This window comes from Paramisgurnus dabryanus, chromosome 12 (genome assembly GCF_030506205.2).
Source record: "Paramisgurnus dabryanus chromosome 12, PD_genome_1.1, whole genome shotgun sequence".
In the NCBI taxonomy this organism is placed as follows: domain Eukaryota; kingdom Metazoa; phylum Chordata; class Actinopteri; order Cypriniformes; family Cobitidae; genus Paramisgurnus; species Paramisgurnus dabryanus.
The window spans coordinates 20,776,898-20,792,924 of NC_133348.1; the positions used below are offsets into that span (position 1 = coordinate 20,776,898).

The following is a 16,027-nucleotide window of genomic DNA, read 5'->3' on the forward strand; positions in this document are numbered from 1 at the left end:
TTGTTTATTGAAGAAGATGATGTTGGCAGAATTGGAGAATGAGGTTCAGACTGCTTAAAATGAATATATCTTTTTACTTTTGGAATTCCTTCAACAGAAACCTTTGTTTGTTTAAAGTAACTAGCTTCTTCGGGGGATGTGTCAACTTTAGCTTCTGATTTCACATCCATCTCAGATGTGACATTGCTCTTTGTTGATGATTGAGAGGGAGATACACTTATTGTCTCAGTGAAATTATCCTCTTCAGACGAAGATTTGATATCCTATTCGGATGATGAACTTGACTTTCTTGACTGAGTTGGTGCCACTCCTTTTGGGGAGATGCTTTGGTTGTTCAACTGCTGTGTTGGGGAATAAGGTTCAGTGTGTGAGAATGCAATGTATCTTTTTACTTTTGGTAGTCCATAAACGTTTTCACCTTCAGTGGGTTGTTTGACATCATTCGCAGATGAGGAACTGGATTGCTTTGACTCAGCGCTTGCTATCAAGTCAGGTGTGGCTCCATTTTTTCGAGGAGGAAATGGCAATTGGGCTTGAGAATGAGGATCAGAATAAGAAAACTGAAGGTATCGCTTCACTTTTGGTGGTTGATCAAGGGATAAACGCTGTCCCAAGATGTCCTTTTCATACTTTTGACTGACACTACCTTCATCAGATGAGGAACTAAGGCTAGATCTTCTGGATTCAAATTCTTTCTTGTTCTCATGTTTGTTTCCTTTGTTATCTAAGGGAATAGATGATGATTGATCTGGTAACTGAGGATTAGATATAGTAAACAAAAGTGATTTTTTAGGTCTTTTCAAATGATCAAAAGACAATCCAACATGGCCAAAGAAGCTGTCCTCATAGTTGGTTCCTTGATCGATTTCCTCAGTTAACGTTGAGTGACTTTTATAAGCCAGATCAAGAACTACTCCAGGTCTCCTAGTTGTTGACCCACTATGAACATTCCTCTCATCTGTTTCATTTTCACGTTTGCTAAACAATCGAGTACTTAACACTTTCAGTCTTGTTAGGCCTTTATTATGTTTCTTCTCAAATACATCTGTGCTGCTGGAGGAGTTATCAAAGTCAATGTTGAGGACTTTGTCTGATGTTATGGTCCCTCTATTAATCTCAGGTTCTGTTTTAATCTCCAATTTTCTTGGGTACACTGTTAATTGATCTTCATGGTCACTGGAACTCTCACTACTTGATCTATCAGTATCATAGTCTCTGTTCAGTCTGTTTTGTTTTGTCCTATAGCTAGGATGCACATGGTATAGTGGAAGTCCCTCAGGACTGAGGCTTGATGAATACAGTTGTTTTTTGCTATCAGTCAAAGGTATATCTTTTTTGGTTAAGGAAGGTGATGATGTTGTGCCCTCAATTCTAGTCGAAGGACTAAATACTGACAGCGTTTGGGGTGAAGGTTCAATTTCCTTAAATGCTATGTATCTTTTCACTTTTGGTACTTCATCAGAAGACACACCTGTTTTCCTGAACAATATGTTCCCCGCGGATATCAGGTTATCTTCATCTTCAGATGATGTGCTAGATATGCTAGATCCATCTTTATTGGTTGAGGTAGGTAATGTTTGCAGAGTTGGAAAATAAGGTTTAGACTGCTTAAAATTAATATATCTTTTGACTTTTGAAATTCCTTCAATAGAAACCTTTGTTTGTGTTAAGCAACTGGCTTCTTCAGGGGATGTGTCAACTTTAGTTTCTGATTTAACCTCTATCTCAGGTGTGACATTGCTTTTTGTTGAGGATGAAGTCAGGGATGACTGAGCTGAGGGATAAAGTTTAGACTGTGTAAACTGAACATATCGCTTAATCTTTGGCACTGTACCAAGAGACACATCTATCCAGCTACCAAATGCATCTTCATTCTTCCTCTGGGAGTCATCAGTAAGCATTACCTCATCAACACTTTCTTCACGAGTAAAAGTCAAATGTATGTCTGATGGGTCTAAGGTGATTGTCTCTTGTCTGTTAAGAATACCAGAACCATCTTCAGGAGAACTGAATCTTTCTGAATCAATTTTCTTTAGGATCTCTGATTCCTCTTCTAACCCTGGGTTTACCGTATAACTGTTTGGTCCATCACTATCACCGCTTTCACTTGAACTAGAGGAGCTTAATGTGTCAGGGTGGTCATCTACAGAAACTTCTTTACCAAATGGTTTGTTAACCCCAACTACAAGTGAATTAAAGTTTAATTTGCTGGCAGGTGATTCTGTGTTGCCTTGCCTCCATGTGTTATCATCATTTATGGGGTGCCCTAAAGCAGAAGCAGATAGATCTTGAACACTTGATTTTTCAGAGTCTTCGTTAAAAGAAAAGCTTTCTCCACTGTCATTCCAGAACTCTGCATCAAAACCATCAACACTCTGTTCTGTCAAACTGATTGGCCATTCTGTAAATGGTGCTGTAGTAAACCCTGGAACTTTATCTTTTGCTGTTGCTTTATTTTCAGATGTAGGGTCAACACTTTGTTCAGTGGATTCCCTTACTTGACTAGAAACGCTTCTATCCAGAGTTTGCCTTGAGTGAGATGATGATGACGAAGATGATGAGGTACTGGTTCTTCTTGGTTGAGTAACGTCATCTGCATCTGAAATTGGTTGTTGGTTGCTGGTTGTCGCATCTGGAATCGGCTCAAATTCCAGGGCTGTGGTTGAGCTGGGTGACTTATTGTTGGTTACCAAAACATTCACTTCGCCCTCCTGTGTGGTGCTGCTGCTGTTGCTGTTTGCTCTTCCTCTGTGACGATCCACCTCAAGAGCCTGTTGTCTCCATTCAGATGACACATATTTCTGTGTATTCGCATATACAGGCTCAACTTCTGTGTTGCTCTCAGAGGAGCCATCTGAGTGCACATCCTCTACAGTGACATAGTAAGGCATATTACTGTCTCGATTTCCCACTTCTGTGATATCACCAAATGTAACTCTTGATCCCATTCTGACAACTGGTTCTTGGTCATCTGTCTCATAATATCCTTCATTTACATATGGCTGAGGACCAGTGGATAAAGCTCCAGAGGTTGTTGGCGATGGACTGGAGTGTCTCTTCGATCGTATTCTCATGCATAATTTGTCAAACAGTGGTCTCAAAAGAACTCCAAGGATAAAAGCCACAATAAACGTGATGATGACAGAGAGGCAGACAGCAAGAACAAATTCTGACTGGGTTCTGTCTTGTCGTACTAAAGGATTATTCCTCTGCACATTTGTATTTTCTCGCTCAACACTTTCATCTAAGATTGTTGCTGCTTCCCGACGTGGTCTATGGCCACTGCCTTTTGTGTAGACCTTTATATCAAAAACTGATATGTGCTCCCCTTGAAGACCTGAAACACATATATAAAGTCCTTCGTGTTGTTGTGTAATGTCCTCAATTAAAAGCTGTGGTTGGTTATCTGCGACTTGGCCATGTGGAGTCCACCACTGAACTTGCATGAACTCTGGTAAAAAACAAACAAACAGAAAATTAATTAACAAATGTTAAGAAGATACCTGAAAAAGACGAGTTACAAAACAACTTTTGGGTGTGGTTTATATAAACAAGAAATCAAAATTAACACCTTGACTCTCATTGCTGCATGAAATTAATATCTGCGTTCCTTCATCTACAATCATATTATGATGTTGACCAGATGTGCTGTATTCACGTGTAGGACATGTGAGATCTGAGTCCTTCAGATCCAGCAGGTCTTTTCCGGAATAATGGGGTGGGGAATCGCACATCACTGACCAGGAAGCATCAGTATCAAAACCTATCCATCTTCTCAAGGTTCTCAAGTTGCAGTCACACTTCCATCTGTTAAAGGAAATGTTAACCAAAGCATTCAGGCTCCGTACAGATTGGTAGGCAGGGACGGGTATGGTGACCAGCAGGTTGTAGCTCAGATCCAGGACCTGGATGATAAAGTCAATAATATGTCAAATTTCCTAAATGTAACGCTTTATTTGACCTTTATTTTATACATTGATATAATGGTGTCTGTAATGGCTTCAGATATATTTCAAAGGTGGCACAATGGTCAAATGTCCTGATTTGTCATGTGAAGCCCAATTGTTTCATGTTTAATAAGCTGAAGTTACATTTTTCAAACTAAACAATTTCCACTAAGTGTTACATAGTATAAAAAGAGATAAGACACATGTATATAAAGATGGTTTTAATTGCATTATCCCACTAGGGGGCGCACATTCATAAATGACAATGGTCAAAATCAAATACATAAGAGTAATAGTTTTGAAATGATACCTGTAGCTGTTGAAGGCCAATGAAGGCACGTGAGTGAATGTTTCTGATGTGGTTATGCTGGAGATGGAGCTCTTTCAGACTTGTTGAGTTCAGGTCAGCGGGGCCTATCTCAAATATTTGATTATAAGACAGCTGAAGGATCTGCAGGGACTTCAGACAGTTCAGTCCTGAAAATATCAATGACATACTATTTAAGTATTGACAGCCATACATGCATAATCTTTACAGTAAAGTATTCACTAAACGTAATTTGCTTTTAAGAGGGCCTTCTAAAGCAAAACAAAAAAACAGCAAATGCTTTTTGATGATTTGGGTTTTGGTGATCAACGTCCCACACTAGTCAAGGGATCTATTTATGACAAATACTATCCAAAGAGATTTACAGTGTATTCAAGATATACATTTTATCAGCAGGTTTGAAGAGTGCCCTTAAACCCGTAAAATACAAGCACCTGGTTGCAGCAATATATGCAATAGCAATACCTTACATAACATAGCACTTTTACATGCATTGTTTGAAGCAAAAGATAATGTTAAGTATTACAGCTAATATTGCATTACTTGCATTTTTGTAACTAAGATCTATTTACACTACTTACATAAATTACTTCATAAATAAACGATTAAACATTTTAAATAGATGCTTAATCAGCCATACATTTAAATGAATGTATGCCATGAATTAAGTTGTATAGAGTAGATCAATTGTAATAATCAGACAGCAAATGCTGTCTGAAAAAGAGAGATTTTCTGGGCTATTTTAAGATTGAGCGAGGGACTGCTGGACAGGGATTTATCAAAGAACAGAGGAGCTGTGCTGTGAATCACAACAAGCTTAAAGACCAATACAACATCATCTTTCTTAACTCCTTGGAATCTAGTAATGCTTTGCATTATAAAGCACATACTATAAAATAACCTTCCTAGACCATCCCATTCTCTTAAAGTCGACATTTCACAATACTTTTTTAAGATGTCGCATACATTTTTGGTGTCCCCAGTATGTGAGGTTCAAGCTCAAAATAGAATATATATATATAATTGATTTTAAAAACATGTTAAAATTGCTAATTTGTAGATGTGAGCAAAAATTTGCCATTACTGAACAAATTTTTGTAAAACTTTACTAAGTAGTATAATAGCAGTAAAGGCACATTGCTAAGCCTCATAACAGACAATAACACACTGCCCTGTAATACACTTTTTGACACCCAAAGATCAGAATTCAAGGCCGTAATAAACATGACTCTGGAATGTGCTGTAAACAATTATAACCCCATTTACAGCCTGTTATAAGGCGCAGGAATGCCAGTGCCCATCCCTAATGACTAGATGACAGGTGATATTTAACCTGAAGGTGGATCCTCTGACTACTTTAAAAGGAATTTACAAGAAATCATAATCGGATGGAGCAAAGTCCTACTGATGATGCAGTAGTTTAAAATAGGGGAGCGAGAGAGAGAGGAAGAGAGACATTTTGTTAACACAAATGCAAGTGTAAATCAGAAGTCAGAAATTAACTAGTAGATTTTTAGGGCAAATACCTTCCCCTGAGAAGTAAAGATTTTGATTAAAGAGCACATATTTCATTGCATACCGTAGATTACACTCTTTACCTGAAACGCAAGGATTTAAAAAGCCCTGATTGGCCAGCTAATCTGTATGTTGTGATTGGCCTGAATACCTCTGACATCAGCTGGAAATGTGACGCTCCTTACCATGTTCGAAAGATTCGCTCACAATGCAATGCTAAAAGGAGATAACTTACAGGCTGTGAGTTCAAAGCGGGAGGAATTATAATATTGGTGTTGTCTACATCACCAATCCCATGAAGTAAACTGTTGCCAACAATCCGTGTGTTTGTTGTAGTCTAAGAAAGGAGATTTACGTTGGAGACGATAACTCGCGTCATTGTTTACCTGTACCTGTTGCATATAGTTAACATGAACTGATACACACTTAGGGGCTGTTTACACTTGGTATTAAGATGTGTTTTCATTGATTGGATCACAAGTGGACGAGAGAGACACATCACGTTTACACCTGGTATTTAAATCCGTCTCTTTTGTCCACTTTCGACCACTTCTGTCCTGAATACTGTAAGGGTGTGGTCTGTCGAGACGGTGGGCGAGTCTCTCCACTGTCATTTAACTCTTTCCCCGCCATTGACGAGATATCTCGTCAATCTGCAATACCGCTATTCCGCAACTTATAAAAACCGGAAGTATTGCCCTAGGGCAAACAGCTGTATGTCCGTGTATGTTTTAAAAATCGCTCTGCATCTGATCTCTATCAAAAGTCCTTCATAAAAATGGAATTATCTCAGCTTTTTGCTCAAAATTTGGTGTTTTTGATGAAACCTACACATATTTGAGAGGTGATAAAAACAGAACACATGAAGGTAGGATGAAACTGATTTTTTTGTTTGAAAGCAGAGGGTCTGTTCTTTTATTTCATATATTTTATGTTTATATATTTAAAAAGGAGCATTTTCTGGAAGGCATTAAACTTTTGTGAAAATCATGATAAATGCTGGCGGTGAAAGAGTTAAACACGAGCGGGAGTAAAGATGCGGGAGTCCACTGCTTTTGTTGAAGTAAACATGCTGCACAGTTTTTTGTACATGTAGAGCTTTCTGTGAATTTTCAGTGCAATTGATGAAATAGGATCGTGCAACATTCTTGCAAAATGAAACTGCGGAGATCAGCCGCTTTAGTTTTATCAATGAAAGGCTAAAAAAGCGCTGTTCATTGTGTGTTCACGCCAAACATCAGAAAAGACGTAAAACATTGTGTTTAATACCTCAGATTAGATAAATGGGCGGAGAGAAGGCTGTTCGAACACATTCAACCACATGTGCGTTTACACTACAAAATCAATCCGATTGAAAGGGGTTTCGACTACCTCTGGATGTGGTTGAAAGTGGTCGAAAGTGGATGAGCTCTAAACGTTTTGAACACCGTTTACACCTGGCATTAAGTCGTCCACTTGTGATCCGATCGATGAAAACGCATGTTAATGCCAAGTGTAAACAGCCTCTTACACACCAAAGGAAATTTAAAAACATGAATCGGACAGGTGCTCTTTAAGAAAATGTAATAATTTGTGTTTGATCATATTAGTTGGTACCACCAATAAAGGTGCAGTGCGTAGATCTTAGCGACATCTAGTTGTGAGGTTGCGAATTGCACCCCTCCCTTTTGAAGCACATAGAGAAGCTACGGTAGCCGTCACAGGGCAAACATGTCATCGTCTGAGACAACGTAGTAACCAACATGCTCTGAGGAGCAGTTTGTCCAGTTTGGGCTGTAGAAACATAAAGGTGCAAAATAGCGGTTTCCATACAAGGGGACCCGTGGTGTATGTAGATAAAAATGTCTCATTCTAAGGCAATAAAAAGAATATAGTTCATTTTGTAAGGTCTTTATACACTACTTAAAACATGGTAATCTATACTGAAATTTGCATTGCTGTTAAAAGATCTTCTTAAATTTACACACTGCACCTTTAAGGGTTTATTTATTTAAATAACAAATGAATGATGATGTGAACGTCATAAGTAAATCAGTGAGACACTTGTAAAGCTATGATTTAAGTTGTGCTTTTCAAGTTGAAAGGACAGAAATATTACTTTTACAGTGAGAATGGTGCATAAATGACTTATACTGTTGGGTAAAGTATTATACTGTATATCAACAAATGTTTAAATGCTTCTGCTGCACATACCCTTCGGTAGATGTTTTAAATGGTTTCTTTCAGCAGACAGCAACTGAAGGTCAGGTGCCCAGGAGGTGCATTCCTGCTTTTTATGTGACAGGGTCCTAGTGCTTAACCAGTTTGTCTTCAAATCCAGATCAAGGCTATCCAGAGAATTTTTTCCCACCCAAAGGTGCAGGAGACCCTTCAATATCACACGCCCAGAACTGAGAGGTGCTAGAGAATGCAGTGCATTATGGGATAAGTTCAAAGAAACTGCAGTTGCTGGAATGCGTACGGGAGTCTTGGTCAGACCCAAAGAGGAGCAGTTGAGGAGAGGACCTCGCTGGCATAGGCATGGAACAGGACAGACCTGCAGGGAGGTGGGAAAGGAGTGTGTCGCAGAGAGGTGGAAGAGCAACACCACCACCACACCAAACACTGAGCTGTATGCTGACATTATAGTCAGCCCTGCAAACAAAAGACAAACAATAGAAGTGAAAAATGGTATATATGACACATTACAGCATTGTCAATACAATACATAATAAATGATTTTAACACTTAAATGTATTAACAGCTCCGTTACTTTGCAATACATGTATTATATAGTATATTTAAAATATGAATAATGCAAACTTTAAACTGTTAAATACTTCTATTTTGTTTGCACAAGTTCGATAAAAATTAAAATGTATTAAAAATCAGTGCAAAAACATGTTTAAAACGTACCTTTCTATAGCAATGGTTCAGGTAATCTTGTGACTGTAGCTCTGTGTTATAACCAACAAAACACTGAGAGTGACTGAGAAATTCTTTGACTTCAACTCCAACTTCCCTAAGATCAAAGTCTGAATAATGTTATCGCACCAAAGACACACACACATGCACACACACACGGAGAACAATCTTTCAATCGCTCACCTGTTTAAGTTAATGTCTTACCTCTTGGATTGCTCCATCCTAAGCATTTTAATGCACAAGATTTCAAGTTTACAAAAAATTTATATACATATATTTATTATTAGGTTATAAAAAGAAATAAGAATAAATTGCAGGAACTTATATTAATATATGCATTAGAGTGTTTTTTATTTACAAATAATTGTGTGTAATTAATAATTAACAAGTACATTAATATCCGAACTGGCCGCGTGGTATAATATTGAATGGCAAAACCATGTGTAATATGTCTAATATGTAAGCTAAGCATGCATGAGTGTTATGTATCTAACAATCAAAATAATACACATAACATTTCAAACAAAACCTGCATTTCAATTTATTAACAAAAACACTGCAATATGAAAGCACTCATTTTTCATTCAATTTTAACAAATAGTTGTGGCAAACCCTTTAAGCAATACAAAGTGTTCATAACCATGATTAGATTGTCAGTCATTCAATGCCACAATTCAACACAACAGATAAATCCACTGCAGAGTTGAAAAAACAAAATCTGACAGTAAGCACAGATGATCTTTTGTGAAGTTAAGGTGAACATTATTTTAACACTTTTAACAGCTGAGAAACAACAAAACAAAATAAATACCACACATGTACCCAGATGAACAAAGCCAAAGACGTTAAGGTTATATATTGCACAATTATCTCACTCTAACAAATCAAACATATAGTTTCCTGTATTTATCTCATCAAAAGACAATGCATTGGCACACACTTCTGAACATATTAAACAGATTAGACATTTCTCATTAAGAAAATCCAAGTAACGGGGCACTATAAAGCAAACAATTAAAACAACCCAGTATCACGAAATTATGTACCTCACGTAAATTTGTGAGTCTTTTTACTGTCACGTATTCGTTACTCAACTGTTTTGTCCTATTTTCTTACCATTGTTGCTTCGGTTAAGGGTTAGATTTACATAAAATGACATCTTTACCCAAACCCAACTCTAACCCAGTTGACAATGGCTTAAAAATCATAAAATATACAAATAAAATATCATGAAAAAATGCAAACACCAAATCTAACCCTAAACCGAAGCGTCAATGGTTTAAAAATAGGACAAAACATTTGAGTAACAAATACATGACAGTGACACATAAACAAAAATGTTCACGCAAAAGGTGGAAAAACGTGTCAGTGTCACGGAAAAGACTCACAAATTTACGTGACTATAGGTACATAAATACAGGGTTGATTAAACTATGTGCCACATGTTAATGTGTTGCTATCTATTCATTTATGAAGTTATTTCAGGATCAGGCTCACAATGATACTTAAATAAGATGTAGCTTGAAGCTAGTTGGCTGTGTTGATCCTGTTTCATACAAGATAGATACTAAATATAACAATTCTTAAAGCCAAAAGGCTCAAATCAAAGTAAACATGTGATATAAAAACATAACCCTGAAAAAATCTTAATGACATCAGAGCCGATGTGTTATATTGACCATTTAAAATCCATTAACGTCTGTTAACCGAAACGTAAGCAATCGCACTGCTAATAACGTATAGATCAGTACAGGCAGAGGTAGTGCAAGATCTAGTTGGGTCTGCCTTTGTATAGTGAACCGTTTATGCAAAATAAAATTCAATTAAACCAAAGAAGTTTGAATACTCCAGTGTAGTGTAAGAAAGTGGCAAACTATTGGGTAAGCAACATGTAACGTGGTTATTTGTTGACAGGTGGGGATAGTAGAAGTATGTAATAAAAAACAATGGACTTAAATATTCCACTATAATACAAGATAAAAGCACATGCAGTGAACGCTGAAAGTTGGCAGCTTGGTGGCTATAAAACACTGATATGAGCCAATGATAATGCACAGGAAACTCTCGGCCAAACAATTACATCAAATTGTGGGTTGGCTGAGTTTATCTTACTATAAGAGAGTAATTATCATCATAGAGGTGTGCAGAATGTGTTTCTGACACCTCCAATAAAGTGTGTGGGTGTGCAGAAGGGTGCGTTCTTGTAAAGGGTTACACAGATTGTGTTTTCCGTGCATACACTAATATTACAATTATTGTCCAGTTTTTCTTGGTTGTTTGAGTGTGTTTGTAATAACACACGTTATCATCTCTGTATCTTTGGCAGTTTATTTAAGTGGTTAACTGATATATGAAGACATTGTTAAGAGATGTGTTTGTTTTCCATTAGTAATCTTTTCTCATTAGTGCGCTGCTCCACAGGGGTTGTCGGAGGTTTGGCAGCCCATGTTGGAGTATTTGACCTGCACTCTGAACAGGGTCCCGTCTGCACACATGCACAGTTTATACCTCTCCTGCCCATCATTGTAATACAGGTCTCCGCCTAGAGACGAGTTGGGTATATGTGATGGACTAAACATCACCGATCCATTCAGAATGATGCTGTTTTCCTGCACAGACAGACAAAAACATTTGCTCAATATACACAAAATATTTAAAATTCATGGTCATTCATTCTTCAACCTCCTTACCGCTTTCAGCTCAATGTCCCCACCCAAGTTGAACTCCACAGTTTTGCCCATGATGTACACTCCCTCATTGCCACGAATAATGGCTTTACCATCTCCTTTGATAGTGAGGTCAGAGGACGCATTACTGGTGATCTGTAAAAGGAGTGCAATGAGTCACTACTATGTAAACAGACCACATGACGAACCATGGAATACTTAAATATGATTGGTCAGTTGTGGCATATTTTTTCTATTCATTGACACATAAGCACAGGTACAAACAGAAGTAAAAATGTATTGGAAAGACTAAAGCTTAGCTAGTAGAGCACTGCATTAAAAGCACTAAAGGTTGATTGAGATTACCTAACAAAATGAAGAAAGTCAGGTTACAGTGTAGCTAAATATGTCAGCTTGTAGTCTAGAGAAAACGATGACAGGTGTTTTTTATTACAGATTAATAATACACTCACTCTCTCAGTAGAGGCTTTCTTCACATTGAGAACTTTGACCTCTTTGGGCAAGTGGAACTCATGGTTGTCAAAATCAGTGCTGAAGAAAGTGGTCTGAGTGCGGGGGTCAGTGAATGAGATGCCCAAGTCACTGACGATAGATGTCTTGTCTTCCTCCACGCTTAACTTAGTGTTGCCCTGCTGGAAAACCACCTGTAACACAAACACAACAATAAATACATTTTCTCTTTTTCAGTAATGTTTAACAAAATAAAGTCAGATAACGTGTCGACTGACCGGGTTATTGTTGCCTGTGATGACAAGGTTCTGGTCTTTCCTACCGCCCACTGTGCTCTTGTGCAGTGGATGGACCACGCCCATATCGGCCTTCTGTTTGAAGCGTAGCAGTCCGCTCTCGTGAAACTCCATACTTTGACAACCTCCAGGACCTATCCGTATCACCGTCCATATCACTAGAGTTATCTGTAAAACAATGATAGCATTTATATTTACTGTATATTGCGCAATATTTACACTTACATTTTATTAGCTTTTTAAACTTTAACACATTACAGAATTACATTTACACCTATGTTAATATTTAACACCTATATCTAACAACACATCACACAATAAAAAAACAATACATTAAACTGCAAGGACTGACGATTAAATACAAACACATAACTGATTCTCAATTCTTAGCCAATAATAACATAATGGATAGTAAATAATGGACAGTAATATTAATAGTGAGTACTTGTATTCTCTGATAATAATACAAATGTACAGTATGAAACTGATGCAATGGAACTGAAATGTGACCCTGGACTGGTAGCACAGGTATATTTCTAACAATAGCCAACAATACATTGTATGGGTAAAAATTATAAATTTTTCTTTTACGGCAAAAATCATTAGCATATTAAAGGTCATCATTTACTCATTCTCATGTTGTTCTAAACCTGTATGAATTTCTTTTTTTCTGATGAACACAAAAGAAGATATTTTGAGAAATGATGGTAAACACACAGCAGTAAGTGACCATATACTTCCATAGTAGGAATAAAAAAATATGATGGAATTTAATGGGTACCATCAACTGTGTGCTTACCATCATTTATCAAAATATTTTCTTAGTCATTTATCACAATACTTCCAAAATATATTATTCCTACTATGGAAGTCTATGGTCACTTACTGCTGTGTGTTTACCATCATTTCTCAAAATATGTTATTTTGTGTTCATCAGATAAAAGGAATTCATACAGGTTTAGAAAAACAATGAGGATGAGTAAATGATGACCTTTAATATGCTAATGATTTTTGCCGTAAAAGAAAAATTGTAAAATGTAAAAATGTAAAAAAAAAATTAAAGTGAACTATCCCTTTAAGTAAAGATCATGTTCCATGAAGATATTTTGTAAATTTTCCCACTGTCAATATATCAATACTTTTTTTAGTTGCAAAGCACTGCATTTGGACAACTTTAAAGGGGACATTTCACAAGGCTTTTTTAAGATGTGAAATAAATCTTTGGTGTCCCCAGGGTATGTATGTGAAGTTATAGCTCAAAATATCAAATAGATAATGTGCCGTTTTGTGTGAGTGTCCTTTAAATTGCAAATGAGTTGATCTCTGCACTAAATGGCAGTGCTGTGGTTGGATAGTGCAGATTGGAGGGCGGTATTATCCCCTTCTGACATCACAGGGGGAGCCAAATTTCAGTGACCTATTTTTTCACATGCTTGCAGAGAATGGTTTACCAAAACTAAGTTACTGGGTTGATCTTTTTCACATTTTCTAGGTTGATAGAAGCACTGGGGACCCAATTATAGCATTTAAACATGAAAAAGTCTGATTTTCATGATATGTCCCCTTTAAAGGTGATTTTCTTAATATTAAGATATTTTGAAATAGTTGCATCTTGGACAAATTTGGTCCTATCCTAAAAAACCATAAATCAATAGTAAACGTATTTATTAATCTTGTATAAATGTATAAAGATGTATAGATCTCAATTTAAAAACATTTTCCCTAGTCCTGTTTTTTTGTTTGGTACAGGGTCACAAATGTGAAATGTGCAAATTATTTACTTAATTTATTTAATTGTATATGATATCACAGACATAAGAAAACAACTAACAAACTTACAATGAGGTTGATAAGCGCAAGCAGAAAAAGTAGAATGATGATGGCGATGGCAATGATGCCTTTGCGACCCCTCAGTCCGGTCTTATGGAGCCTCTCCTCTTCAATAGGAACATATCCAGCCTTAAAATTACTGTTGTGTTCTTTATTTGCTGTCCTGCGTTCAATAGCTTTCTCCCTCATGGACTTCTTCAGTGGCGTGTTTGAGATTTCCTGTCAAAACATGCAAATAGGAAGATTTAAATGAATATAGAACTTAATTACTACTGGTGATGGTCTATTATTAGAGGACACCAACATTAAAAAAAAACATAACTAAATATGTCAATGCTTACCTACTTTTTCAAGGAATATACACTACCAAATCTTTAAGGTCACTTGACTGACATGTATCCAATGATCTAAAAAACGTTTAACTTTTAAACTTTAAAGGTATACAACGTAATTCTGCAAACATATTTTATAAGAAAACTAGTACATTTTTTAAATGTTTTGAAATACCTTATGTCTAAATGTTAAAGAATAACAGCCATTAAGAGTCCAGAATAAATGTGAACTCATTCAGTACTGTTTAAAAAGCATCCAATAGGGTGAGACCTCAAGATGCTGCTTGATAAAATTCCAATTTTGTAAATAATAGGCAAGGGTGGGTACTTTGAAGATGCTAAAAAAAATGACAGTCTTTGCCTTTAGACACAACACAAACTTAACGACACAGTTAATTTTTTTACTCTATGTTTTGATGAGTTTCCTCTTACTATAAAATGATATAGCGCTCATAAAAATTGAAGTTTAATGTTTTATTATTTCAGTGTGTGTTTGTGAGGTTTTATAATGGCCCCAAAAGTATTTAAGCCAGAAAATGCAAGAATTTTGATCTAGCATTTGCAAACAAATATTGCTTGACCTTTTTCTCAAAACTAACTTCAATCATCTAATATAATTTAGCATTTACTTTTATCTAACCATTTGACAACCAGAAAGTATATTTTTATTAGTAATAAGACTTTGTATGCTGTATATTATAGTGTTTATTTATTATTATTATACAATCGTAATATAATATATAATATTTTATTTTCTGTGTTTATTTAATTAAGATGAGCAAACAGTGCAGAAGAATGCTGCATTCCCCCTAGTTTACTGATCTAAAATTCAAATTTAAAATGTTTGCTTTATAGGGAATCTTAAAATGCAGCATAGTGAATTAAGGTTCTATGGTTCGGTCGCATTAAACCCATACATTAACTAGTCATATTTCAACTTATCTTCTTTTACTTTTAGTATTAATTAACAAAACGTTTACACTATTAAAGTAACAGCTAAATAAGAAACTCAGTGGTACTGTGTCGGGAATGCAGTATATGACTCCTGTCTGCCTGCATGTGTGACTAAAAATAAATGGCACGCACGCACTCTTTCCTGTGTAATAAATATAAACATGAAATAACGTCGAAAATGCTTTAATTACAAAGTGATGTCGTTTATTTTGTTAACAACAGCAAACACAGAAGCAAATGAAACCCTGCAATAACAAGTAATTTTTTCCATAAACGCGCCTGGTCATAAATAGCGCGGATGAAATAAAATCCACAGATATGACACATATATCGTCAGAAAGTTGAAATATTATATCGTCTTATGACTCTCCAATAACAGCTTGCAGTAAAGGAATGCAGTAACGTTACACAAAACATTTGCAATTTAGGTTGAAAACAGACCTGCTCGGACGCCATGTTGTCCCTCCTTCTCCCAGATAACTGTACTGGCTATGACAGCCTCGCGCAGCCTGAGGAGCAAACCACTGCGACAAATACCGTTATACAAATAACAATAATATAAAGAAGATCCTAACAATTACATATAGATTATTCAACTAACCCTAAACAAAAATATTTTGAAAATGAAATGCTTTACATAATCTAGGTCAGTGTTCAAGATAAAATGAGTTACTTAGAGCGGCCAAGACTTGTCTTGAAGTCTGATGGTTTGTTCCTTGACTATTAATGGTGCGTTCCAGGTAGGTTTTTAAACCCGTGAGTTACGACTTCAAAACCACGACTC

At 36.4% G+C, this 16,027-nt stretch overlaps 1 protein-coding gene across 1 annotated transcript; it reads right to left on the reverse strand.

Annotated features, from left to right (window-relative positions):
* Window positions 1–9,210: 9,210 nt before the first annotated feature.
* On the reverse strand, window positions 9,211–15,837 carry sgcb (sarcoglycan, beta (dystrophin-associated glycoprotein)). The gene is made up of 6 exons (XM_065257139.1): window positions 15,685–15,837; window positions 13,967–14,176; window positions 12,110–12,295; window positions 11,834–12,025; window positions 11,385–11,516; window positions 9,211–11,303 (listed from the first exon to the last, which is right to left on the reverse strand). Exons 1-6 carry the CDS (start codon window positions 15,697–15,699, stop codon window positions 11,097–11,099), a joined length of 942 nt encoding a protein of 313 aa, XP_065113211.1. The 5' UTR covers window positions 15,700–15,837; the 3' UTR covers window positions 9,211–11,096.
* Between the last annotated feature and the right edge of the window lie 190 nt (window positions 15,838–16,027).

Coding starts and splice junctions, on each gene's coding strand:
- sgcb (XM_065257139.1), bottom strand. Junction 11,517..11,833: donor AGAAAGCCTCTACTGAGAGA/GTGAGTGTATTA, acceptor CTCCTTTTACAG/ATCACCAGTAATGCGTCCTC. Junction 11,304..11,384: donor GGGACATTGAGCTGAAAGCG/GTAAGGAGGTTG, acceptor CTGTCTGTGCAG/GAAAACAGCATCATTCTGAA.